This window comes from Anticarsia gemmatalis, chromosome 19 (assembly GCF_050436995.1).
Source record: "Anticarsia gemmatalis isolate Benzon Research Colony breed Stoneville strain chromosome 19, ilAntGemm2 primary, whole genome shotgun sequence".
Taxonomy (NCBI): domain Eukaryota; kingdom Metazoa; phylum Arthropoda; class Insecta; order Lepidoptera; family Erebidae; genus Anticarsia; species Anticarsia gemmatalis.
Window position 1 is genome coordinate 6,208,751 of NC_134763.1, and position 26,171 is coordinate 6,234,921.

The following is a 26,171-nucleotide window of genomic DNA, read 5'->3' on the forward strand; positions in this document are numbered from 1 at the left end:
AAATAAAATTCCTTTGGTTGTTGTATCAACTAGTTACTATTAACATTTCACTAACAATATTATAACACCTATATTCTATGACTAAGCGGTTCTTAACATTTTGGCTTCTCTCTTCTCTTGTAACATCTTCTTTTGTTCCTCCACTATCTTTTTCCTCTCTTCCAGAAACTCACCATATTCCTGGAACATTTGATTTACTACTTAGTCAAATTTAATATTGATATAAACAACTATAAAACAGTTTGGATGCTTGGAAGCAAATTTAAGTATGAAATATATATGTATAAGACCAACAGTAGTCAATACACTTGAAATACTATATCGAGAATAAGTTGGTAAAGAAGCAGTTGCTTTTTTTTAACATCACTACAGTTGTGATTTCCACTTTCACAGTTGCAAATTTTCGTCAGGTTCCATTTTCAAAAGTAAGTAATAGTGGCTTGTAATTAATAAACAGTGTGGGATAAAATAAGTTTGAAATATATTTACCTTTGGGTCTAATTCTTTAACAATTTCTATGCCACAACTTCTTGCTGTTGCTATCAACATAACACAGACCTCTTTCAAAGGTCTCCACTCTAGTGGGGGATCTTGCTGCTTGATTTTAGCTATTTCATACAGATGCTTCAGTGTTATCTTTCCACAAGTTTCTCTCACTGAAAAAAACAAACAAAGGATTGAGACCTTTGACAACATATTCTTAGTCATCTATTTCCTTAAAGTATTCTAGTAATATTAAAAATGCGAAAGTTTGTGATGGATGTATGTATGTTTGTTACTCTTTCATGAGAAAATGACTGGAAGGATATTAATGAAATTTCGTAAAATGATACCTTATACCTGTATTAACACATTGGATACTTTTTAGCATGGAAAATCTTTTCAGATGAGCATAAGCTAGTGTTAACATGAAAGTACTATACAATACTTTAAGATTGAGTAGAATGTTATATGGTTAAAAGTAAAAACTCAGAACTCACCAGGTTCCATGGCAGCTCTACTCACTCCTGCTGCTTGTTTCAAGAAATATGAAGCTGGTGGTTGATGAATGACAAGTTGGTAAGAACGGTCCGAGTTTACTTTAACTCTTGTCGGCAAAGGTGTCCCTTGCTTTATATTAGCTGTACGTTCGTTGAAGTCCTTGCAGAATGCTGCTATATTAATGTTTCGCTGAAGTAAATAAAAATTTAGGTTATGATTACAACATTATTTTTCTTCAGAAATATGAAAGGATAATAATAAAAACCTACTTGACCAAGCATAGGACCCAAAGGAGGACCAGCAGCAGCCATTCCAGCAGGAATATTAGTTCTTAATTTAGATGAATGATCAATCTTGTCTGCCACCTTCTTCATTGATTTCAACCTAGCAACTGACTTAGACATGTTGTTAAGTAGAATTTATTGCAGTAGAAATAATAACTATTATGTGAGTTTATAACAAAACACAATGTTATCCCTAACACAATACTTTATTCAGGTTTCTCAAAAGCAAACACCATCACAGTTCACATTCACACCAACCCGTTTTCTGTCAGATCTCAGTGACATTTGACAGCTCAACTCAAAGTCATAATATTGAGCAGATCACATTTATTATGTGATCTGCCCAGGACGGTCTCAGCTCAGGACAGCCAAAAGTAGTACACATAACGGCCCACCCATACCTTCATAATTAGATTTTTGTACTTTGTATCGGAAACCCATAAGTTTTAAAACAGATATATTTTCTTAAAATACATAGCATTATTATAGTAGGTATCTCACAATTTCTAAAAGTAAAAAGTTGGACTCTGTAAAACTATAAAGTCTATGATAATTTTTATTCTGTGCAAGTACGTAAATCGTGTGTTGTCGCTTGTCAAAATTGTCACTACTCTTTGTGAACAGTGAATAGAAAATAATTTATATTTTTCTTTTTAATTTTAAAACGTAATTACAGTACCTATGATATTACATACGTATTTCTAAATATAAATAGATAAAGTACACCTCCACAAGTGGATTTCTCGTAAAGAATGTGTATATATTCCGTAAATAGTTATTAAATTGTACGTGATGTGGTCGTTTTTCTCTCGGGATCCTACGAAGGATTTTCCCTACGAAGTAGGAGATCCCGTACCTGGATTAGAAGATAGAAGTGTTTGGACACTACATAAAGGCAAAAAGAGAGGCACGCAAGATGAAGTATCCATATTTTTATTCGATGTCCAGAAAAATTCGGAGACTCTTTTCGATATAGCTAAGGCCTCTCTAAAGAAACTAAAGACTATGAGACACCCTAGCCTTTTACATTATTTAGATAGCTGTGAAACTGAGAAATTTTTATATGTAGCTACAGAGTATGTAGAGCCATTAGCCACGCACATAGAAGACATGAAATTGGAAGGCCCACAGAAGGAATTATTCTTGGCATGGGGCATATTTCAAATCACTGTAAGTTTATTTTCTTAAGACTTCTTTAATTCACAGTTAAAATTAGATAGCAGTAGTTTGATTTTTGTCTAAACGTTCTGTCTGAATTGAAAATGTTTTAATATTATGAAATAAAAGTAAAGAAACTTATTGACTCATTATTTTCCAGAGAGCATTATCATTTTTAAATAATGATGGCAACATGAGACATAACAATGTGTGCCTGTACTCAGTGTTTGTCACATTAGCCGGAGAGTGGAAACTCGGAGGGTTTGAGTTCCTCTCCTCACAGGGACAGGAAACATCAAACCCTATTCCTATTAAAATATTACCAGCACTTGAAATATATGATCCTCCTGAGAAGAAAGATGCTACTAAGTTAAAAACTGTAACAAAATGGTGAGTGAGGGAACATCTTTTAACCAGAGTAATTGTTGTTTCTTAAAAAGGCATTGAAAGATGTGTGGATGTGTAGAATACAAACTAAAGACATTTGTAGGGTTTTATCAATCCCTTGAAACTTCTGTGCAACAGGCATTTTTTTTGGTCTCTGCCTACCATTATGAGAACAAGGCATTACTATATGTTTGTATGCGTTAACATATTTTAGGATCCAAGTAGAGTGTCCATCTACTGCCTGCCTTAGTATTCATAGAAAAACCTTCCAAAATTGGTCAATAAATTTACTTGATTCATCCACAGAACAACTCCTTAATCAAATTATTTTTTAACTCTATGCAAATGTATTACACATTGTAATTTTTCATATTGACTTCCTAACAGCTCAACGGACATGTGGGGTCTAGGTTGTCTGATATGGGAAGCATACAACGGTCCACTGAAGAACCAGCCGGCACTCAAAACAGTGGACAATATACCAAAGCAGCTATGTACATTGTACTGTGAACTAGTCAGTGCGAACCCAGCTTCAAGACCTAATCCTGCTGATATCATTACAAGGTAATGTTATTTATAAATTAAAAATGTGCAATCATGCTTTAAATTATCACTTATCTTGATTTAGACCAAAAATCATACTTACTATTATGGAGATACAAAACCTTGTTTGCATTCTTTCATGATTCTTTATCGAATCATATAGCAAGTGCTCTACATTTCAATATCTGTATATGTTAAATGTATAAGCTTGATTGCAACAAGTTGAATAATTTAAAGTTTTGAATTGAAACTTTATGCCAGCCAATTAGGCTGGATGTCTTGTAATGCTTACAATATGAGTGCTTCAAAACTATTTATTAGCATGAATCTAAACTCTGCAAATTTTCCAGGTGTCGAAAGCTAGGTGGTTTCTTCAAAAACGATCTGATAGACACAATGCTATTCCTTGAAGAGATACAAATCAAGGACAAGGTGGAGAAGGGCAAGTTCTTCTCCACCCTCAGCTCCTACCTGGACAACTTTCCAGAAGCAGTGTGTGTTCATAAGATCTTACCTCAGCTGTTGACCGCTTTCCATTATGGAGATGCTGGATCAGCTGTGCTCGCTCCTATGTTTAAGGTATGTGGCTTCTTTAATACATTTTTCTTTTAGAAGTTGTAGAAATAATATCCCTAAGGTTGAGCTACGCTTGCCGAGATTGTTCTGTGGAGGGGTGAGTATTATGACTCCCTGTTTCGGATGGCAAGAATGGCTAGGCTGATATATAGCTATTAAAATAATATTGGGGAAGAACCTCTTTCATCTGTTGTAGATAGTTCATCAATGCCAAAAATGTTTGCTTGTTCTTGTTGTTTGGCAAATTTGCCATAAAAAATTATCACACTTCCTGCATTTTATTGCTATCAAACTTATATTTGACACACATACGAAATACTTACATAGTTATAATATGGGCATTTTCGTTCAAAATAAGTCATTATTTTAACATTACCTTTATAATAATAGATTTCCTCTTTATAATATTAGTATAGATAAGTTTAACCCATTGATGTCCCACTGCTGGGCGAAGGCCTCCTTCCACAACGAGGGGTGGTGACTTTGAATAGGTAAATAAATGTATTTATCTACTTCAAATCACCTCCTACCAAACTAACATAGTCGTGGCATTTTACAGCAATTGATTGTTATTACGCAAACCTATTTCACCACAGAGATTGCATAGTTTCGTCACCATATAACATCTTAACAAACCAAAGCCTCCTTTACTATGAATCATCAAAGCCTTATCTTACTTAATCAAATGAAACATGACGAAATCAAGCAATACTACAATGCTAAAATTAGTATGAATAATAATTATATTTGACTGAGTTTGTGGTTTCGGCGGTAAGCGTACGGCTGCTGATCAGGAGTTCTCGGGCTCTTTTCCCAGGTCGAAGAATGTACCATAGATCTTTTCTTATTTATATTTGAAAACTACGCAATAGTAGCCCGGAGTTTGGTTACTGGCCTGGTATATGGCAATAGACTCAGCCTCTTTTACATGAGACTAACATCCTAAATGACAAAACTTGAGTATTTTACACACCTCTGAAGGAATGTTCGATTAGAACATGCTACTATAAAATGTTACTATAAATTGCTGTAAATATAATAAATGTTAATATAATAATGTATAATATTTGTAAACTGCTGCTTTCAGCTGGGTAAACTGTTAGACGACGCGGACTATCAGAAGCAAATAGTGCCGTGCGTTGTGAAGCTGTTCGCGTCCAATGACCGCACGACGAGGTCGCGCCTGCTGCAGCAACTTGATCAGTTTATTATGCACTTGCAGAATTCTACTGTGAGTCTATCTACTGTTCAACTACCTATCTTTACACAGAGATAAATTGAAGTCATGAATTTAAACAACTCTTTATACTATTTGCGACTTATCTTAGGGACGAAAATACTGATTACGAGAAAATACCAAAGAATGAAAAGCCAATAACCTGTTATGAAATGATACCCAGTACGCTTACAAGTCATATAAAACATTGCAATGGTTAGCTACTCAATTATGAATCACTCGAATCAATACACAATGAAGACCATGAATACGCCTTGTCGTTAAAAATCAAGCTTGCTCGTACAAAGTTTGATAAACAACGCGTACTCAGTATCTAACACGGATGTATACAACATTCCAGTTACTCGAGTAGTAATTCGATGTCTGTTCAGTTATCTGAGTGAAAGATAACAAAAGACATTGCAAGACGTTTCTTTCTTACAATGTGCTTGTATATTTCTTAATAACACTGGAATAGGAATTAAAATAGATGCGATTAATTGAGCCTATTGACTTTATAAGTTCTTATTGAGGTCATTGTCTTTTACAATCATGTTTAATTGTGTATTATTTGTAGGTGAATGACCAGATATTCCCGCAAGTGGTACACGGTTTCCTTGACACAAACCCCGTGATCAGAGAGCAGACGGTCAAGTCCATAGTCCACCTGTCTTCAAAGCTCAACTATAATAATTTAAATGTGGAGGTACTGCGACACTTCGCTCGACTGCAAGCTAAAGATGATCAGGGTGGAATCAGGTAAGAATATAAAAAAAATACTATCATGCTTTTAGTTAATTAGTATGCGTTTATGCGGAGGGGATTCCCTTCAAAGTCAATGTCTAATATACTTTATTTCATAAACTTTAACAAGTATTTGAAATCGTCAAAATATTTTTTACTTGCCACCGTTTAACACACTAAATGGCTTTGGATATAAAGAACAAAAGTGGTAATTTTAGGATGTAGGCTGTAGTACAAGAACTATTTAAAATTTTCGTACTTGAGGACGGTGCTGATGTCAGAACCAGCACAAAATCTATCACTTGGTTGACGCTATCTTGCAATATACATGTTTCGTGGGCCCACCAATAACTTGGTCTCGGTTTCAAGGACGAACACGACAGTGTGCCTGGGCAAGATCGCGCAGCACCTACACCCGCAGATCCGGCAGAAGGTGCTGGTGTCGGCGTTCGTGCGCGCCACGCGCGACGCCTTCCCGCCCGCGCGCCAGGCCGGCGTGCTGGCGCTGGCCGCCACGCAGCAGTACTTCCTGCTGGCCGAGGTCGCCAACCGCGTGCTGCCCGCGCTCTGCCCCCTCACCAATGATCCAGAGAAACAGGTCATATTATATTCTATGCTAACTATCAGATAGATAACATATTCCTATGCAACTCTTCTTCTTCTTTAACAGGTTAAAATACTGTAGGTGGTGGAAAAAATAATAAATCTCAGTTATTTATATTTATAGGTCCGCGACGCGGCGTTCCGAACTATAAAAGGATTCCTCGGTAAATTGGAGAAGGTATCAGAAGATCCTAGTTTGAAAGAAGGAATGGGTAAGTGCGAAAACTCTTACGTACTAATAAACTTTTAAAACATTTTGAAATCTCTACAAATACTCTCAGTCAAATAAAATCAGTATTTAGGCGCCCATAGCCAGCTGCGCTCACCGGTAACTAAACGATCTGTGGGTTAAGCAACTCTTGGCGCGGTCATTCCATAGATGGGTGACCGCATAGTGGTATTTAAGCTGGGCGTCTCCGTGCTTCGGAGGGCACGAAAAAAGTCGGCCCCGGTTGTTGTCTAACTAAGATACAGTCGTTAAGCCACGTCAAAGGCCTCTCGGGCGGCTTGAACAACTTTGACACTAGGTTGACCACTAACCATACGACAAGCAACAGTATTAGGGGATTGAAAATTTAAACCATGTTATCCTTCTTATTGTTGTATACTGATTTGTAATCATCAAGCCTGCGAATGCGCTCATAATTACGTGCAGAATTTAAAGAATGCGTCACGTATTTAGTAAATAATATTTGTTGTGTACAGAGGCGGACGTGCACACGGCAACTTCGTCGCTAAGCAACGCGGCGGCCACGTGGGCGGGCTGGGCCGTCACGGCCGTCACCGCCAAGTTCTACCGCTCGCACTCCGACACCGCACGTGTTGCGCATTCCGCCAAGTCTGTGCTATCCAAGCCTGGATCACTCGGTAAATATAGCTTGTACTAACGAATGTATTTTCAATAATAGTAATAGCCTCAGCTTTTTAATTTTAAGTTAAGGCCTTAAATTTTCTTGTCCAGTCCTATTTATTTTTCGAGAAAAATGTAGCCTATGTTGATAAAAAATATTAGATAAACTTTTGAACTGAGACGAACTATTTTTAGAGTTTATTTTAAGGCATTGGATTTGGAAATAAATTAAATACCTATGTGAAATCTATAAACTTATTTGTAGAACCACTTTCGGAAGTACCCGCGGGGAACACCAAAGAAATGACTGTTCTAAGATTATTATTTAATGTTATCTGAATACAGAGCAACCATCATCAAGCAGTATGTCAACGACGACGTCATCAGTGACGTCGATGACGTCACTAGAGCACAGCGAGTCGGCATCAGACTACGATCCCGACCACTGGGACATGGCTGCTTGGGGAGAGATCGACTCCAGTGCAGGTAAATTGACACATTTTACTGATAATTTACTTTGGGAGAAAATGTTCTTTTTTTCCGCTAGATTATACTAAATTTAGCTTCTGGATAAATATAAGAATAACGAGTAAAAGGTAGAGGCATATCTTAAACAACAACACAAAATTGTCATTGTTTTATTATGTGGTCTTAAATAGGTAATAAATAGACTGAGTCTAATTCTTATTAATTTTAATGGTAGAGATATTATTTAATGATAGTTTTATTAACAAATCACAGCGTTAGTAACTATAGATTATACGGAATAATTAATACTATAGGAATTGAAACTATTTACTTTGTTTTTGACATTTCCTCTAGGGTTTCACAGCTCTGAGGTGACGACCTGAAACCAAACCATTTGATGAGTTTAAAAGTTCACAAGTAACATATTTTAAGGGGAAGGGTTTTATTTGGAAAAGATTTTTCGATTTATACATAACATAATACTAGAACATTCCTGAAATTTACTATAGGTACTTTTCTCCCCTATACCTCGCATGATATAATATATATAATATTGAAGTACATATAAAATGCAATGTGCACGTTGTTCAGGCACGGGCGCGAGCGTCAAGTCTCCGCCGAGCAGCGGCAGCGCTCACGCCACGCCGGCGCTGGCCGCGCTGTGCGAGGACGACTGGGACAACGAGGAGTGGGGCACGCTGCAGGAACAACCGGTACGACTACATAGCTGTACATTTTTATATCGATCAAATTCTTTTTTTTTTAATATTGTGACTTGTATGCGTATTACTTAGATGCATAACGGGTCTTATGTGCACTAAAAAGTATGAAGAGAAAGATAAATATATAAGAAGAAGGTTTCTCGCACGATTGGGTGTACGAAAAAAAATATTTTTTGACAAAACATTCAAAATGTACTATAATTTCTTATAGAGCGCCGAAGCAGAACTGGCGAGTCCATCAGAAACATGGAATAACTCTGCATGGACAGACCCTGCATTGACCATCAACAACGCCAACGCTACATACGTCCGCGGCGGTCGCCTGGAGCACCGCCCCGCCGCACACCAGAACAGCAACGACTCGCTCGGCGGCTGGGAGGACGGCGAGTTCGAACCCATCGAGGAAAACGCTGACGGTACGTACGGTACCCTACTTCGTACTATATGTTAAAGTAAAGGGACTGTATCCAATATCCACCCTTTTCCTTTAAGATGCAATGATGGAAAATTACACCTCTCACTCTGAGAGGATTCGCGCGCGCGCCCGTTGGGATGATAATGGGTTGATCGTGGACAATAAATAAGGAAGATTCCTCGACAGGACCGTTGTCGTCCGGTAGGTGCAGTCACTAATGAATCATGTCGGGACGTTCGCGTTTCGCAGTATTATACTTTCATTTATCGTAGTGAGCGCTATGGATACAGCTTTTAGTGCTAAGAAACGACAGATACTAAAAATATATCTTTTACAGAAAATAATGCTTCAAAAATGGATGAAATGCGGCGCAAGCGCGAAGAGCGCAAGTTGCAGAGGCAACGAGAGATGGAGGCGCGGCGCAGCGCGCGGGGTCAGGGACCCATGAAGCTTGGCACCAAGGTCGCCGCCCCCCCGCCACCCTTCTAGTCGCCCCCCGCGCCCCGCTACCGCTGATACGGTAACTCAAACGTATCACATCACACTTACTCGGCTATGAAGTGACAGTAACGAATAGTGTATTAAATATATCGGCTCTTACGAATAGTGAGTGTAATAAATGTCCAATTTGAAAATGAATTTGATTTGTACACCGCGAGAGATGATGGTGAAAATATACGAGGGAGCTCTTTCTGAAAAGGTCATCGACCTTGTAGATCTTATTTTCTTGATAATAAATTTCTTCAAAATGCATTTGGGTTTAGATTAAGTTTTGTTATTTATTATTTATATGATATAGTTAAAATTTACTTAGATTCGTATTGAATGTATTATTCACATATCTAACAGATAATTATATATTATATTGAAAGCTATAATAGAAATAGGCTTTACAGATTTCAGATAAATTACGATTTTCGATGATTGCGGTACATTTGGCACTGATCGATATGTTGCCGCGTGTTTTTACGATGACCAAAAGGACATTGATATGAAATAATCAGCCTCATCATCCTAATTATAGTAAAACCTATGTGTATTTTTATAGTTGATACAGTTATAATATATTGTCGATACCCCGCGATGTTCGGCTTTGAATACTTTGCGTAACGATATTATGAATATTTCACTACACATTTGCTAATTGCGTGTTTTAAACGCATTGAATTGGAGTACAGTTTTATGAATCGCCCGTAGATCGCTAGGTGGGCACAGCCTTATAACGAACACTTAAACTATCATTCCATCGACTGCAGCTCTAGAACGTCGACATAATCAGTGTCCTGTTTGGCGATGACATTAGGGAACAAGTATTGTAAATTGTAATGCACCAAATAGAGCGCTCAAGTGAGACTAGACGCCACTAAGGCATAAATATGATATTTTCAAATTGTTCTTAGGGTGACATCATGAGGCTAAACGATGATTTTTGACCTGATACGGTGATTTTTGAATTGTATCGATATATGTGATTAAAATTTGTAAGCCTCTAGTCTAGTGATGTGAATAAGTCGACAGCTGAATATTGAATATTTTGTAATCGCTCTCTCGTCGACTTCACTGTAAAGAGTTAATACAGTAACTGGTAGTGCGAAATTGATTCTGAGAATGGGGATACTTTACTAATGTGACATCTGTCTTTGATAAAGAGACGACACAATCAAGATGTATAGAAAGTTTTTAACAAATGTCTGTTAGAGTTTAAATAACAGTAAAAGAAAGATAGGTTTCTATCTATCGTGTTTTGAAACAACAAGTTTCCCGATACACTTAATCAGTTTGGTGCTACAAAAATCGATTGCCATGTTCTCCTCTAGCTTGTAACTATGCGTATATTCAAAATAAATGTACAGATTATAGAAAACGCTTTTTCCTGATGACTATGGGACTTTGTGCAATCGGCAAATGAGGGTGTCAATTTTGTTGTAAGTGCTTGTATGTGACTGTACGTGTGTTTATCGGTTGTAGACCGGTACTTGAAATTGTTGAGACCATAGCGTAGTCGAGTGTCGATATATACTTACGACAGACTTATCAACCTGTAGTTGATCTCCCCGAATGAAGAGCATGTTTGAATACAATGCCGCTTACGTCTATTGAACTATTTGAAATGTACGGCTAAGGAAAGACAGGTATAAAGAAATGTCTAGATTAATATTTATTATAAAAGGCAATCAATCTGCTCCTTCTCTAACAATCTTCGTCTACAATTAATAAAATATTGTTATTTAAATAAACTTTTCTGGCTTTGAATTTATCGAGACTACATAATGCGGAATTGATCTCATTATAAATTCACTTTTACATAATACATTCCCTACATATAAATACTCTGCCTTAACACAATTTCAAGTATACGGTTTATCAAACGCCGCTACTGTGGATAGGAAAAGCTATTTTATATGTATTATTAATTAATTATATAGTATAATTATTATGTATATAGTATTAACTACCAGACTGAGACAGTCTATGATTTTACTGCTCCTTTATATTATTAATTTCTTATACATTTTATTATATGTATTTTGTCAGTAATACAGTCATGTTTCTACATTGTCGTTTAGAACATTCCTTACTACGCATTCTCCAATTAAAATTATCTCCTACGAAAGCTTCCCGAAACATACACATTTTAAATATTTTTAAATAAACTAGTTCATAGTTTCGTCGTAGTCTTCACATTGGAATTAATTTAAATAATAATTCTTATTGTACCGAATTACTCTTACTGATGCACACTGAAATAAATAAAAAGATTAAGGCTTTTTCTCGAAAAGCATCTCTCAAGAATCAGAATGATTACCTGGACTTGAAAGGCGCTATCGTCGTTCAGTGGCGATTATTTTCATTCTATCTTTATCAAAATTATTAGCCAGTCATAAGAAATAGTCCAATTATGATTTCGTGGCATGAACGATGAATAGAAAGTGAAAAGTATATTGAATGTTAGATATTGTGTGGGATATCAAAGCTTGTAACAGCCTGAATTGAAAAATATATATGACATTATATATTTATGAATTTTCTTTAACAGCTATTAAATAAGACCACTCCCTACCCTATTTGTTAAAATAAATCTGACTTCTGCTCATGGAATACATCATGTAAATAACTGTAAATAATAATATTTCTACACATCAACAATGTATGAGAAATCTAGTATTTTATTTTAATTCATATCAATTAACGCGAACATTCAAAAGGGACTCTACCGACGAACAACGTTAGCATATTATCTGAATACGATCACTGATACGGCAGTTATCAATTCAATCAAATCATATTTTAACAGAAATATAAATACCCACTCAGCGATACAATCGAATGATAAGACAACTATTAAGCATGACTAACACTCATTGATAATGATAATTGATAATTGCTATTCTATCTACTAGATTTATAACTTGTACCCTTACTCCTAGAACTAAAAATTAACACATTTGTAGTCTTGTTGTCATTATACACTAAGAAAGATTTGATACCAAGACGATAGTAGCTCAGTACTTACCCGATTGTCCTTACTACAGGATAATACGAGGCAAAAGGAACCCTCCAAATAACTCATTAAAATAAAACCAAAACATAAAGCGACAGTGGTTTAATGATGCAATCTTTAACATAATGTTAGTTACAAAAATATAAACCTTATTATACAGGGTGTCCCAAAACTCAACGATAATCCGAGACCGGATGAAAGGCCAAGTCATACCAGTTCTGGGAAAAATAAAAAAAAAATTCCATATCACTTGGTTCAGCAATAATAGACATTTTTCAAAAAAGTTAAAATTCCACACCCTTGGTCGCATTTTCAAGTCCTGTGATCACCAATGTCACAATTTCGTTGTGTTTTTTTTTAATTTCGTGATCTTCAATAAGTATGCTATTAATCGTAAAACAAATTAAGGCACAAAACATTGTTAATTTAATGAAAAAAAGGTAAGTTTTAGTGAGTCGTGGTTCTCAAAAATATCGTTAGTTAACTTTGACGCTTCATATTGAAAAAAAAATGTACTACACTACCCTTGGCAAGTTATTTCAAAAGTTGGCGCATTTAATCAAGAATTCAAAATAGTGCAACACTTGCCACTTTTCTTTCCATTAAAAATGTAATTTTTATTTGAACGAAGAGTATCCACGCAGATGGATCGGACACAGTAGTTAAATTTTATGACCTCTTCGTTCCCTCGGTCTAAATCCAGTAGATATTTTTGACTGGGAATGCATTAAAGAAAAAGTCTATTCGAAATCAATACAAAATCTATCAGAACTTCGCCAGAAAATGGACACAGCGTCAGAAGAAATAAATGCAAGGAATTTTGCTTGACTGGTGAAAAGGTCTTTTGTAAGGCGTTGCAGAGCCTGTATTTGTGCCAGAGGAAAGCAATTATTTTTAGCAAAGAGGTAATTGAGTCAGTCCATAACCAATATTTTATGTAATAAACGTAAAAGATAATAATCATTAAAAAAAAAAATGAACGAACCATCGTTCTTATTGAATTATTTTCCTTAAACTAAAGTAATTCCGAATTGTTTTCCTCTGGCTCGAATACAGGCTCTGCAACGCCTTACAAAAGACTTTTTCACCAGTCAAGCAAAATTCCTTGCATTTATTTCTTCTGACGCTGTGTCCATTTTCTGGCGAAGTTCTGATAGATTTTGTATTGATTTCGAATAGACTTTTTCTTTTATGCATTCCCAGTCAAAAATATCTACTGGATTTAGACCGGGGGAACGAAGAGGTCATAAAATTAAACTACTGTGTCCGATCCATCTGTGAGGATACTCTTCGTTCAAATAAAAATTACATTTTTAATGGAAAGAAAAGTGGCAAGTGTTGCACCATTTTGAATTCTTGATTATATGCGCCAACTTTTGAAATAACTTGCCAAGGGTAGTGTAGTACATTTTTTTTTCAATATGAAGCGTCAAAGTTAACTAACGATATTTTTGAGAACCACGACTCACTAAAACTTACCTTTTTTTCATTAAATTAACAATGTTTTGTGCCTAAATTTGTTTAACGATTAATAGCATACTTATTGAAGATCACGAAATTAAAAAAAACACAACGAAATTGTGACATTGGTGATCACAGGTCTTGAAAATGCGACCAAGGGTGTGGAATTTTAACTTTTTTGAAAAATGTCTATTATTGCTGAACTAAGTGATATGGATTTTTTTTTTATTTTTCCCAGAACTGGTATGACTTGGCCTTTCATCCGGTCTCGGATTATCGTTGAGTTTTGGGACACCCTGTATACATATTTAAGTACTTTCAAAGCTAAAAATAAACATATTTATCTATTCAAACCAGCCAGCTGTACTCAAAGCTGACTAGGTTTTTTACAAAGCGCTCAAGCATATTTTAGCGTAACTAATAAATTGGCAACACAATTATAAAAGGACGTTAGTGTATTAATATTGTTAACAAGATAAGCAACAAGTTTTTGATACCTAAAGTTTTTAATTAGTAAAAATCTTGGATACGCGCTTTGATAATAATAATATAATGTCTACTTCTTATTATGTGCTAAGACATCCAATCAATTGAACACCCCATCAACCGAGGAAGTCACATTACTCTGAATTAGTGATCTCCAGTTTTGATGGATAGAAAAATTGACCCTGCAACTGTAAACACACTAACGACCAAACAGATATCACAACAAAATCCATATAAAGTGATTAAACTAAGCATAGTGCGAGTGGATAACAGTGCATTTGTTTAAAGTAATAGAATCAAGGAGACTAACAGGATACAGTAAAAAATAATTTGGTATTTTATTTAGCTTGACAGCATAATGCACAACCTTGCTGGTTTCGGATGATGCAATCCACTAATTCTATTTTCGTAATAAAATCACACATAGAATGCAAATATGTACTGTCCGAAGATGTTCCGATGAGGTAACATGGAGTGATGAAGGCGAGTGCTCGATGGATATGCCGTGAACTCTGCTCAGTTGCTTGCGTACTTACAATTTAGAGCGCAGGTCGGACGTCCCAGCGGCTAATTGTCAAGATGGCTCCTCGAATCTGTAACAAATTGATTAATTCTGTTCAAAGTCAAGTCAAGGTAAACCAATCCATTATCTCATTTATATTCATAGGTTTTTTGTTATTTAAATTAAAAGTCTAATCATGTGGCAGATAAAATTAAATAAGTAATTATTAAAAACACAGCAAACCAACATTTTTAAATGACGATTTTAGAGGTAACGTGAAAATAATTATAGCTAATAAATCTACGTAATAAATATATTTTGTGAATACCTCATGTTCATAGCGTTAGAGTTGCCAGGCTCGAGCTTGTAGCCGAGGGTCTCGTAGAACTTGATCAGTTTATCCTTGCAGTCCAGGGACATCTTGTAACATCCTAACTCTTGGGCGAGGAGAGACACCGTCACTACAATCCTATAAAGAAACAATAAAACAAATATTTATAAAGGATCGGTAAAGATATTTTTTTTTCTTTAGGAAAAATATTTGACACACATATATTATGTTTTATTACGTATTTGGTTAACAAATTAATCAATTAAATACATTACTACCCTTTTTAAGGAATAGGCGTATTTAAGAAGATTCCTACTGGCAGCTATATGGAGGGTTGTTTCAATTTAAATCGCTCAATCGTATTGTTATCTTTGCATAAATGATGAAATAAAGATAAACCCTACAAAAAATATTATTACTTATGATTTGCGTCGATCGGAAAACCTTACTCATTAGGTTAATTAAACTAAGAGCTTATCGCCTATGACTAATTAATACGAACACACATCGTGTATACAATTTGCGTATAATATTACCCTCTTATTCATAAAAATATATGAAGTTATGAAAGGCTTATAAAGAGTTTTGTATCTTTCATTCCTTAGCGAAATGAAAAAAGAAAACATATTTTAGTAGTTTTTTAACTAAAATAGGTTTATAGTGTGTTTATGAATAAGAGGGTTAGTAATTATGCAGTTTCCTTGAAATGACTTTCAGAATGCTACCGAAATGCAAATCAATATTGAAACTACAAAGATATATTGTTCTTTAAGAAACAAAGGAATACTTACAATTTGCCCAATTGTTTTCCTCTGTACGTATCATTGACGACAACATCTTCTAAACGACCGCGCTGAAAAATATAAACAAAGTTTCATTGCTGCATTCGACCACAGTAAAAAAGGTCTATTTAAAACTGTCTAACTATAACTATACAGACATCTTTAAAAAACTTGTTTAAGAATTATGTCACATAACATTTTATTTCAAAACAACTGGTTATTACAGGCCAGTTTGTATTAAAATTACCAGCGGACCGGTCCGATCTCATCCGGGTGTTCACTTATCCCGTTGATTCCATTATAACTGCCTAGTCCCGGCAGTTATATGAATAAAATTATCCAGTTTAGTTTAGTCGTTTAAAAGTTATATGCTATTTATTTTTATAATGATATGAAGTAACATACCACTGAGCAGTTATGTATAAATTTCTGTTCGATGGTGAGCGTGGCGGCGCCGATCAACTTCGATATGCGCGTGTCTTCGATCACCGTCACATAGTACCCACCGGACTGCTTCATCTTTGTGAATCTCTCTGAAATATTTCATTATCTATTCAACATGACACAGTTGATACTTTATTTAGTTCTTAAAATATTTATGAAAACATCGCTTGGTAGGAGACGCTTGACCGAATAGTAAGTTAAGTCCCATTGAAGCTGCTAAGCTGAAGTCCCTTTTTTAGTGACATAAAGATTGGCCAGCCGAATCACAACATAATCGATAACAAAAGTATGAAATATGTTTGATATGCGGTAGGGGCTCATTGAAGTTATTTTTCGAAGTACCGATCAGCAGTCAGTGTATCAGTCGATCAGTCTCCATTATTAACAATGGCTTGTGTTGATCGTACTCGTGTCGTATAGACAAAACATCTATAATTACACCTGTTCAAACCTCCGTAAACCACACGCTAGTGGTCATTCCATAACACTCTTCACGGGAATATAGACCTAATAGAACCGTACAATGGTCGCCTTAGTAAAAAATTGGCAAACCACGTAAATACGGAGCAGGAACTCAACAAGGCTTGTAGAAAGGTCATTATCATTGCACCGGTTTCGCCAAGGTCGCGTACTATAAATGCCAATAAGTTACGCATTCCAACAACTTGTTTTTACTCTGGACATCCAAATTCTGAGAATATAACTTTCGGTTGTTATTTTAGTTTAAAATTACGTAAATCGTGATAACGGTTTTGTTCAGTTAATATAGGTATAGGAAGTAAAGATAAAGCATGGATGGCAAAACTGAAATAATGTGCTGATTAATTGCTACTGCTGATTAATAGATTGCACAATCAAATTGTCGCACTCTTTGAGGGGACTTAACAAACTCCGACAGATCCAGGATTAAATTTTTTTTTTCTGTTTGATTGGGGGAGAGAATCAGGGGTGAAACTGAATATTTTATCGAAACACGAATGCCGCAGTACTTAAAAAGGACGCATCGCCGCTGTTGATGAATATTTGTGGTAACGAAGTTAAACTTTTTCGACGCTTCATTTCCTGATGCGCGTTGTACAAAACCCGATATTAGTGTTTATTGCGGTTTAAATTATGTAGGTGCTTATATCCTTATATACGAAAAGCTCATTATGGGATAAAAAGAATGTTGTGAGACGCCGTCAAACAATAAGCATTATCAACTAACATTGTCACCAGCCATGCCAGATCCAGCATGTAAATGTTACATAGTTTGTCTACACAGCCGTAAGCACCGGTGCCACCTATAAAGTGCTAATCACTCATGGCATTTAAGACGTATTGCGAACTCAAACGTGTTTAGGTAACAACTTTGAACGTAAAAGTAAAGGTTGCGTGATTTTTTGCATTGGCCGCTAATTACGTCTATGCAATATTACGAATTATTTGTAAACTGGAGCAATGTTATTTCGTTATAATCCTTGAAAATGATCAGTATTATTTAAATGTGAAAACAAGTTAGGAATGCATGGTAAAAGTGATTTGAGTGAAACAATGAATGAGAGATTAACACTTGTAATAGTACAGAAATTATGAAAGTAACTGCACTGTTTCTTGTAAGTCTCAGATGGAAAAGCCAATGTAGGTACTAATATATAGAACAAAATTTATAATTATTCTCTCTTTATAATAGTAGATACAAAATATTACCATCAAACTGCTTCCTAGTGACATTGCCAACACTGGTCAACTGGCCCAGGAGTTGCAAGAAGCCCTTGTCATAGTCAGACCGCTGCAGAGGCCTCACCACCATCCAGTCTTCACCAGGACTGGCCGCAGAGATCTTAGGCTTGAACTGAGCTGGGCTCTTGTTGAAGTCCAGTCGCTTGAGTATCTCAGGAGGATAGAGATACTCTGTTGGCTTACCCTCCTAAAATTTATTAGTAATTCTTTAGGTTTCGCTTTCACCTAACTGTGTTAAATAAAATGAAGAACCACTATGGCAGAACCTTATTATTTATGATCTCTAAATAGCCACTGAATTATAAAGAATTAATTAATTTTATAACAATTGTTTTATATTACAATTATCTTATATTTGCATTAAAGAAGTATAAAGTATTTATTTTATTTGCAAAACTAGACCGCTCCTATTATTTAAAATTATATTAAGAATGTTATTTTTATTCACAATAAAATCCTACAGGTTTTATTTGAATATAAATCTATAAATATATGGAATAAGCTTACCACACTATTATGTTTTTCCATTCCCATTTTAATATCGCTTTTATGGTACTCTAGTTTGTTTTAAACTTCAATTCAATATTAATAAAACCATTATCTAAAATAATGTCACTATTCACTCAAAAAATACTATTTTAACACTAGGGCAACCGCAACGATCTCCTCTTTTTTCTCTGATATTAGAATACACACTACGCGTAACTATAACGCCACGAGAACAACGTCGTCCCTGAAAAATCTGAGGAATTTTCGAAGTGAAAGTAATATCGTAACACCGCAAGTTGCCGGACAACAGCCAACTTTGCTTTTGTCATCTGTCAACGTCACGCACGTCGCTTACTTCCTATTTAGAAACATCTGGCAAAGAAATACATTCTTTAATTTTTAGTCGATTCCGAAACCTGAGCTAAGCTAAGCTATGATGTTTTTGAACGAATGGCTCTACGTCAAAATGATCATCTGTTTATTGTCAAATAGCAAATGTTGTTTTGCGATAATTTGTGGTTATACAATCGGTGTTAGAGTTTTGAGGTGAAATGTGACATAAATTAAATAAATACGCTTGTATAATAAATTAAAAATATACTATAAAGATAATGGCTCTTTGTAAAATAAACACGTTTGTTAACGTACTCAGAAATAATGGCAAGTTCACTCCGTTGTGTAAAAATGCACTAACTCCTAATTATTTCAAATATTCCAATCCCTATCTAATTGGCTCACAGCGATGGCTTTTCCATGAAAGCCACAGAAAAAGTGGATATGAAACAGAACTTAAAGTATCAAATTGGGAACATTTAAAAAATGGTTTTAAGGAACTCAAACAGGAGTTAAAGTTATTCAAACAAGAAATCATAGACCTCATTGAAACAGATCCTCTCCTAATCGCTAGACCAGGTAAGTTTCTATTTATTGTATTACATGGGCAACATGTTTGTACACCCTCTGTAAGAATTGTTAAAGAATCAAAAGCTAGTTCCTTACTTGGTTAAAATGGTTAACATGGTCACCTTGCCTCAATGTTCATTGGCAGCACTGCCTGTGGTTGGTTCACATTCTAACTAGGACAAGTAAGTAAGTCTCTATTTATGTATGTACTTGAATAAATATTGAAATTAGTGTGGGTATTTATTAGTCACCATTAGATAAATTCTGCTCAGCTTAGCATCAGATCCTTGTTGTTGCCTAAAGATTTTTATTTATTGATTGGCCAACAGTAAAATTAAGTAAGAAGCAGGTATTGATATGTATTTTATATACAACCTTCTGCTAAAATTTGCGGGTAAACATGAATATTAATTGTTCATTAAGCCATTAATTTCATATTACGAGTTCTGAATCATAAAAGAGAAAAAGTAAAAGCAAATAAAATTATTAAATTTTAATAAAATGCATAGGTAGTTACTGAATAAAAATTTGCAATCGGAAATTATTAAATTTTAGGGTTTTATTAATTATTTTTACCCTTATCATTTTTTTATTATTCTTAGATTTTAATTATACTTTATCAATCAGAAATCTATGCAAGACAATTATTGACTAATGTTTATAAAAAAACACCTACCATGGGCCTTTCTTCTAACCTGACTATGAATATTAACGATAATAAAATCTTTAAAAATATTCAAATCAAAATTAAATTTTCTATAGTATAATAATAATATGCAAGCAACCAACCAGAGAGTTTCAGTTTGATTTTAGTCGATTTTGTCATTCGTTGAAATCAGTTTGATAATCTGTGGCACTAACATTCAAAACTCAAATAACCGTTGAAGTTTGTTGGGCCAAGAATAATTTTGTGCTTCTATTTTATCTTTTTGTTGTTCCACAAGCAAGTTTAATTTTAATTAGTTCAAAAGAGCGGCTGTGCATCTTACAAAGTGGTTTTATAAATATCTCATACATCAAAGTTTAAAACTACATAGAGCGAATGTTTTCAAATATTATATTGAGCGATTCTTTTGTATCACCTGATAAGGGCATAAAAACCATTTATCAGAAGTTTCAAAATTTATTAGGACGTGGAATCGAAACTAACAGTGACAAAATTCATGACGACATGTTGTCTGCGAGAGGGAGTACAGTAGCATCTGAAGATAGTTTCTTAACACCTGTTTCTTCAGTAGGTGACTTGATGGCGATGTCACCGAAACGATCGAATGATTTATCTGAACAAAGAAATGAAACTAGCGATCTCCTCACTGGACCAGACTTTGATAGCATTTGTGATGTAACAATGAAAGAAATTCCTATGTCTGATGATATGTTTATCGACGCAAACAGCTTAGATTATCTCGTCAAATGTGCCGAGTCGAACCGAAATCAGAACCACATAGATCGCGGCAAGGAAAGTTTGTTCGTGAAGTTTGATCCTTTATACGCCAGGCAAAAATTAGATGATGCGCACTCTATTCAGAGTGAGTCTGTAGTTGATTCATCAGAATGTGATGTGGGCTATGAAACAGGCAGTACAGTGTCTGTGTTTACTGACAGTCATGTTGCAATGCCTAAACATTCATTGTCAACTGGATCAATGCCATCCATGACTGGTAAGGATAAACCAATGCAAGTTGTGCCACCTGTGATTAATAGTGAAATACCTAAATCAAGCGGCAGTCATGTGAGGTCCACCCCTGGCTTAATGAGGAGTGTGTCTGCCATCTTGACCCCCACAAGGGTAGCAACAGAAAGACTCATTAGTATATCTGGCAACACTCCACCAACTGCAGCTCCCAGAAGTCCACGCTATCATAATCACACCTACAACTCCCACGAGTCTGACCATCTTCATTCACTCCGAATAATTCTTCAGAAACAAGATCAAGAAGTATTACAACTTAGACAAGAGAATAGGGAGCTGAAGAGTTCTCTACAAGACACAGAACACAAGTTTTCAAGAGTTGTGGAAGATCTTGAGTCGAAAGTCAAGAAACTGACTGATGATAGAGACAATGCTCTTCACAAGGAAAACAAACTAATTCAACAAATCAATGACAAGATATTAAGTAACAAACAAATGAGTATTGTTATGGAAGAATATGAGAAAACAATATCATCATTGATTGAGGAACAACAGCGGGAGAAAACAATAAACCAGGAGATGTTAGACAAAGTTACTGCTGAACGAGATGAAGCTTTAAACCATCTGGGTAACATGGAGAGTTCTTTTAATGATCTACTTGCTAAATATGAAAAGTGCAAGACTGTCATATTAGAGACAAAAGAAAGAGAAAAGGTATATGAACAGAAAATGACAGAGTATCAGGCAGCTGTGAAGAAATATGAAGAATTGTATGGTAATCTCAAACAGGTCACTTCAGATGCACTTACTAAAGCTAACGAGACTTTAGAGAACCTCAAAAAGAACTATAATATTGAAGTAACAAAATTAAATGCTACTGTGAAGAAACATGAGATCACAATAGCTTCACTGCAAGAGTCCCTGGTGCAGAAAACAAGAGACAATGAGGAGCTGATGAGGTTGTATGATCAGCTGATTAGTGAAGTGCATTAAATATTACAATCTTGTCTGGTTGTTGGTGCTTTCTATTTTCAATGTGCTTTGAAACATTCTGTGGCTGCTATTCTAAGCTGACTTCTCTCTGTGATGAATCTCATTATATTATTATAAAATTGTTAGTTTTGTTAGGATTATTATATTGTATTTAATTTTTAACTCTTTATGACATTTTGTTAGGTATTTAAAATTAACAATTTTGTTTCAGTATAGTTAATATTTGTGACTAGCTTTTTAGATTCTAATTTTTAAATATTATTTCTGTGCTGTGTTTATTTGACTTGATTGTGCTGATTATGTAGTAAAACTACAGTATTCTATTGAATGATTGACCTAAAAATAAATGTAGAACAAATAAATTGTTTACTACCTAGTCTCAAAAAATCATGTGTCACATACATGAAGGTTTTGTCTATTATTATGTGTATTGTATTCTCAGGAGATAGCATCATTCATACAATAAATTTATTAGTGTAGAATGTGTTTCTTTGTCTTAGTATTATTATTATATAAATTTTATAAGTTAATAAATAGCACATGGAGACTTAAAATATGAAGGCCAAGTTTACTCTTAACTTAAAATATCACAAGCTGTGTCTTCAAAGCCTATAATAAAAAGTTGAAATGTGCTTTATCATACTAATATTGTGATGGGTTGTAACTGCAGGACAAGTAGATTCATGGAGTTTTAATTTTATTGTATTTATCTCTGTATATCTACTTACATAAATTATTGTGTTCATCAGCATTATATAGCAAAGTCAAATAGATAGGTTTAGAGACATTCTGCCTAATAGTTTTTTAATAATTATCTTGAAACAAGTTACAGTACCATATTATGATAATTCATAACAAACAAATCTGTTAATATTTGTGTTCTTTTCTTCATACTTGTATTATGTACTTAGTTATGTAATAAAATATTTAAAATATATTTTTGTTTTATTAACATTATGTCTCACACTCCAAATCATGTATATAAACATTAAATGAAATCATGAGCAGTAAATGAATGTTTGTATAGTATAGCAGTAATACATAAAGTTTTCTACAAACTTGCTATAATTCAGTAAAAATCCTACCCAAATCTGTTTAGCCATTTCAAAGTCTAATGACTAGTAGGTCTTAACACTAAATAATTGTTGCTGTGTCAACACACTTAAACACTATTGAAATATTTATGTACACTTGAGTTTGTTGCGTATTTACCAGTAAAGAGTGGCCAGGAGTTTCTTGCCAGCTCTTCTCATTGGCCCCACCTTCCGAACTGGCGGTAAATTCACCCTCTGTATCATTGACTATCATAAGTGTCAGCACTTGACCTAAATTAATAAATGATTTGATTTTGATTTCAGTATACCGCCTATAAGTACATATACTTTTCTAAATATTCGCTTTTTAACATTTCCAGGTGAAACGGATCTGTTATGGTGCTTCAACGAGCCGAATGTATTGGATAAGTTCGTGACGACAGCCGACAGTGACCACAACGAGGGCTTCAGTAAATGTTCCCTGGAGATGAGCTCCGCGGGCAGAGCGCGGTTCCACGGCTACTTAGACGTCAGGGTCCCGAAGGATGGACGCATCAAGAAAGCAGGATATTGTGCTATGAGGTCTAAGAGAGTACGAGTATGTACCGTTTCAACTTTCAATACAATTTTTCTATAATTATACATACCTATTTATAAATACCTGCAATGTCGCTAATTGTCGTAACGTAAATATTACATCTAAGATAATGTTAATTTCGAAGTTATTAGCTCGTCATAATAGCTGCAAAGGATACAGCTTGCAAAAGATACCGGGTTCGATTCCCTGTCTAGATATTTTGTTACTCACAAATGTAATAAATCTATACTAATATTATAAAGCTGAAGAGTTTGTTTGTTTGTTTGTTTGTTTGTTTGTTTGAACGCGCTAATCTCAGGAACTACTGGTCCGATTTGAAAAATTCTTTCAGTGTTAGATAGTCCATTTATCGAGGAAGGTTATAGGCTATATATCATCACGCTACTACCAATAGGAACAGAGTACCAGTGAAAAATGTTACAAAAACGGGGAAAATTTTGACCCATTCTCTCTTATGTGACGCAAGCGAAGTTGCGCGGGTCAGCTAGTGTATGAATAAGTCTACAATTTGTGGGTGGGTATTTAATCGTCCGTGTTTAAACACCTCTATTTTTTCTTTTTACTCCCGCACTAAGAATTGCTCTTGTGTCGCGGGGACTTTTACAAACATACAAACAATGGACACAAAGTACAACCAGACCTGAAACAATTATTTGAGAATAGCACAAATAATTGTTCCGTGTGGAATCGAACCCACGACCTCTCGACGCAATGGTATTGGCATGGTAACTTTGACTTTAAGTTGAATTAACCTTATAAATAGCTTTTCACTGTGTCTTTCTAATAGTATTATTATTTTTATTACAGAAATCATTCAAGCGTCCAGCGACCTACGACTGGCACTTGTACAACACTCTCGTCTTGAAACTCCGAGGCGACGGCCGGTCTTATCTGTTGAACATATCTTGTGAGGGGTACTACGATATCACGTGGAATGATATATACCACTACGTCCTCTACACTAGAGGTGGACCTTATTGGCAAATTGCGAAGGTATGCTTTTGACTAACATATATAGTCCAGTCATTTAAGCTTAAATTAGGTAAGAATCTCGGAATTCGAGATACCCAACTGTAAATCTGTAAATACTTGTATATTGACATCCTAAAAGTTGTCTCAAAACCTACATATGGTAGGGTGTACGCAACTATAAAATTTCAAGGTCAAAGGTAACAAAAACCGGTTTTTTGCGCTTTTTTTGTAAATATCTCATTTCCTATGGAATGTTTGCTATTTGTATTCATTATTGATATTGTACAGTATAAAATTATCTACAAATTTTGTTTGAAAGCATTGTTTTTACGGTGAACCGTTTTCGAAATAGTCCCTCCATCTAAACTTGCATTATTTATCACATGGGATAATTATGTAAATATGTTCCGTATAGTTTTTGAAACGTTTTTTTTTAATGGTGCAATGTATTTTTTGCTCTTTTATTTTCCTGAATCACACCAGTCTAAACGTTATTTTAAAAACATTATTCGTTATAACATTCTTTTAATATTTTTTGTTGCTACAGTTAAATTTAAATAAGTTTAAGATTTTAATTTTAAGATTTTATTCATATATTTTACGATGTTTACAGATACCATTGTCAAAATTCGTATTAGGATCAAAGGGACGCCTTCAGGACAAACAAACTAGGATGAGATTTGACAAAGTTACTCACTTCGGCATTGTATGCGGCGATAAGATTAACGGCCGATTTGATTTAGAGATTGAATACATTGGTAAGTTTATAAAACCATTTATTAAACTTGTTAATTAAAAACTTTTCTTCTTTTTACTATTTCTGTGATGTGTTTTGTAGCAATAATTGTAGTTTATTTAGCAGCATGTTTAACTTTGTCTATGTTTTTTCCAGGTTTGGAGTTCGACCCAACTCATGATGAAGAATTTGCCTATGAAATGTACAAAACAGATAAATATATTGTTGGTGTTTAACTATTTGTTGTATAAATAGATTTTATTATGTAATAAATACCTTTAAATTATTAATTGCAAGTTGTTTATCTTGGATACATACTAATTTCATTCATAGATTTATGGAGTTTCCACTCGAAAGCCGTTTCCACCTCTGGATAAGACTTTGTCTTTAAACATATTCATAGAACATCACATAACATATTGAAGTAGGTTGCTACTTAGCTACTATAAAATCATTCTAGTCGATCTAAAAATATATAGTATAAATAAACTATTATACAAATTGACTACTTATAAATAGAAAAATGAATATATACAGAAAATTGTAGTTCTTGTGGTCTATTTTATTACGTATCTAAAATATTCTAATTAATTACTTTGGTCCAAGATGCTCTTAGCGAGTTTTAATATTCTTTGT

General features: G+C 34.8%; 5 protein-coding genes across 7 annotated transcripts; 3 read left to right on the top strand and 2 right to left on the bottom strand.

Moving 5' to 3' along the window:
- Window positions 1-10: 10 nt before the first annotated feature.
- On the bottom strand, window positions 11-1,551 carry mRpL11 (mitochondrial ribosomal protein L11). Its single transcript, XM_076126706.1, has 4 exons — window positions 1,251-1,551; window positions 981-1,170; window positions 490-656; window positions 11-180 (listed from the first exon to the last, which is right to left on the bottom strand). Exons 1-4 carry the CDS (start codon window positions 1,383-1,385, stop codon window positions 82-84), a joined length of 591 nt encoding a protein of 196 aa, XP_075982821.1. The 5' UTR covers window positions 1,386-1,551; the 3' UTR covers window positions 11-81.
- A 292-nt stretch (window positions 1,552-1,843) lies between these two features.
- On the top strand, window positions 1,844-11,963 carry yata (N-terminal kinase-like protein yata). Of its 2 annotated transcripts, XM_076126928.1 has the most exons (14): window positions 1,844-2,435; window positions 2,584-2,813; window positions 3,198-3,374; window positions 3,704-3,932; window positions 5,017-5,160; window positions 5,723-5,904; window positions 6,259-6,487; window positions 6,617-6,704; window positions 7,198-7,359; window positions 7,688-7,828; window positions 8,402-8,523; window positions 8,744-8,948; window positions 9,025-9,148; window positions 9,285-9,422. In XM_076126928.1, the coding sequence occupies exons 1-13, from the start codon at window positions 2,058-2,060 to the stop codon at window positions 9,114-9,116; spliced, it is 2,379 nt and encodes a 792-aa protein (XP_075983043.1). In that variant the 5' UTR covers window positions 1,844-2,057; the 3' UTR covers window positions 9,117-9,148; window positions 9,285-9,422. The 2 variants fall into 2 exon arrangements, with proteins under 2 accessions (XP_075983043.1, XP_075983042.1); XM_076126927.1 differs by lacking the exon at window positions 9,025-9,148 and having other exon boundaries at window positions 9,285-11,963.
- On the bottom strand, window positions 7,965-19,000 carry Gnpnat (glucosamine 6-phosphate N-acetyltransferase). 2 transcript variants are annotated; one of them, XM_076126932.1, is made up of 7 exons: window positions 18,685-19,000; window positions 18,145-18,364; window positions 16,417-16,544; window positions 16,021-16,082; window positions 15,227-15,367; window positions 14,933-14,989; window positions 7,965-8,189 (listed from the first exon to the last, which is right to left on the bottom strand). In XM_076126932.1, the coding sequence occupies exons 1-6, from the start codon at window positions 18,709-18,711 to the stop codon at window positions 14,971-14,973; spliced, it is 597 nt and encodes a 198-aa protein (XP_075983047.1). In that variant the 5' UTR covers window positions 18,712-19,000; the 3' UTR covers window positions 7,965-8,189; window positions 14,933-14,970. The 2 variants fall into 2 exon arrangements, with proteins under 2 accessions (XP_075983047.1, XP_075983045.1); XM_076126930.1 differs by lacking the exon at window positions 7,965-8,189 and having other exon boundaries at window positions 12,537-14,989.
- Window positions 19,001-19,133: 133 nt separating this feature from the next.
- CIA30 (complex I intermediate-associated protein 30) lies at window positions 19,134-25,825 on the top strand. Its single transcript, XM_076126929.1, has 5 exons — window positions 19,134-19,578; window positions 23,610-23,827; window positions 24,635-24,820; window positions 25,413-25,557; window positions 25,692-25,825. Exons 1-5 carry the CDS (start codon window positions 19,278-19,280, stop codon window positions 25,769-25,771), a joined length of 930 nt encoding a protein of 309 aa, XP_075983044.1. The 5' UTR covers window positions 19,134-19,277; the 3' UTR covers window positions 25,772-25,825.
- LOC142981139 (uncharacterized) lies at window positions 20,439-23,130 on the top strand. Its single transcript, XM_076126831.1, has one exon. The coding sequence runs from the start codon at window positions 20,612-20,614 to the stop codon at window positions 22,193-22,195; it is 1,584 nt and encodes a 527-aa protein (XP_075982946.1). The 5' UTR covers window positions 20,439-20,611; the 3' UTR covers window positions 22,196-23,130.
- Window positions 25,826-26,171: the final 346 nt, after the last annotated feature.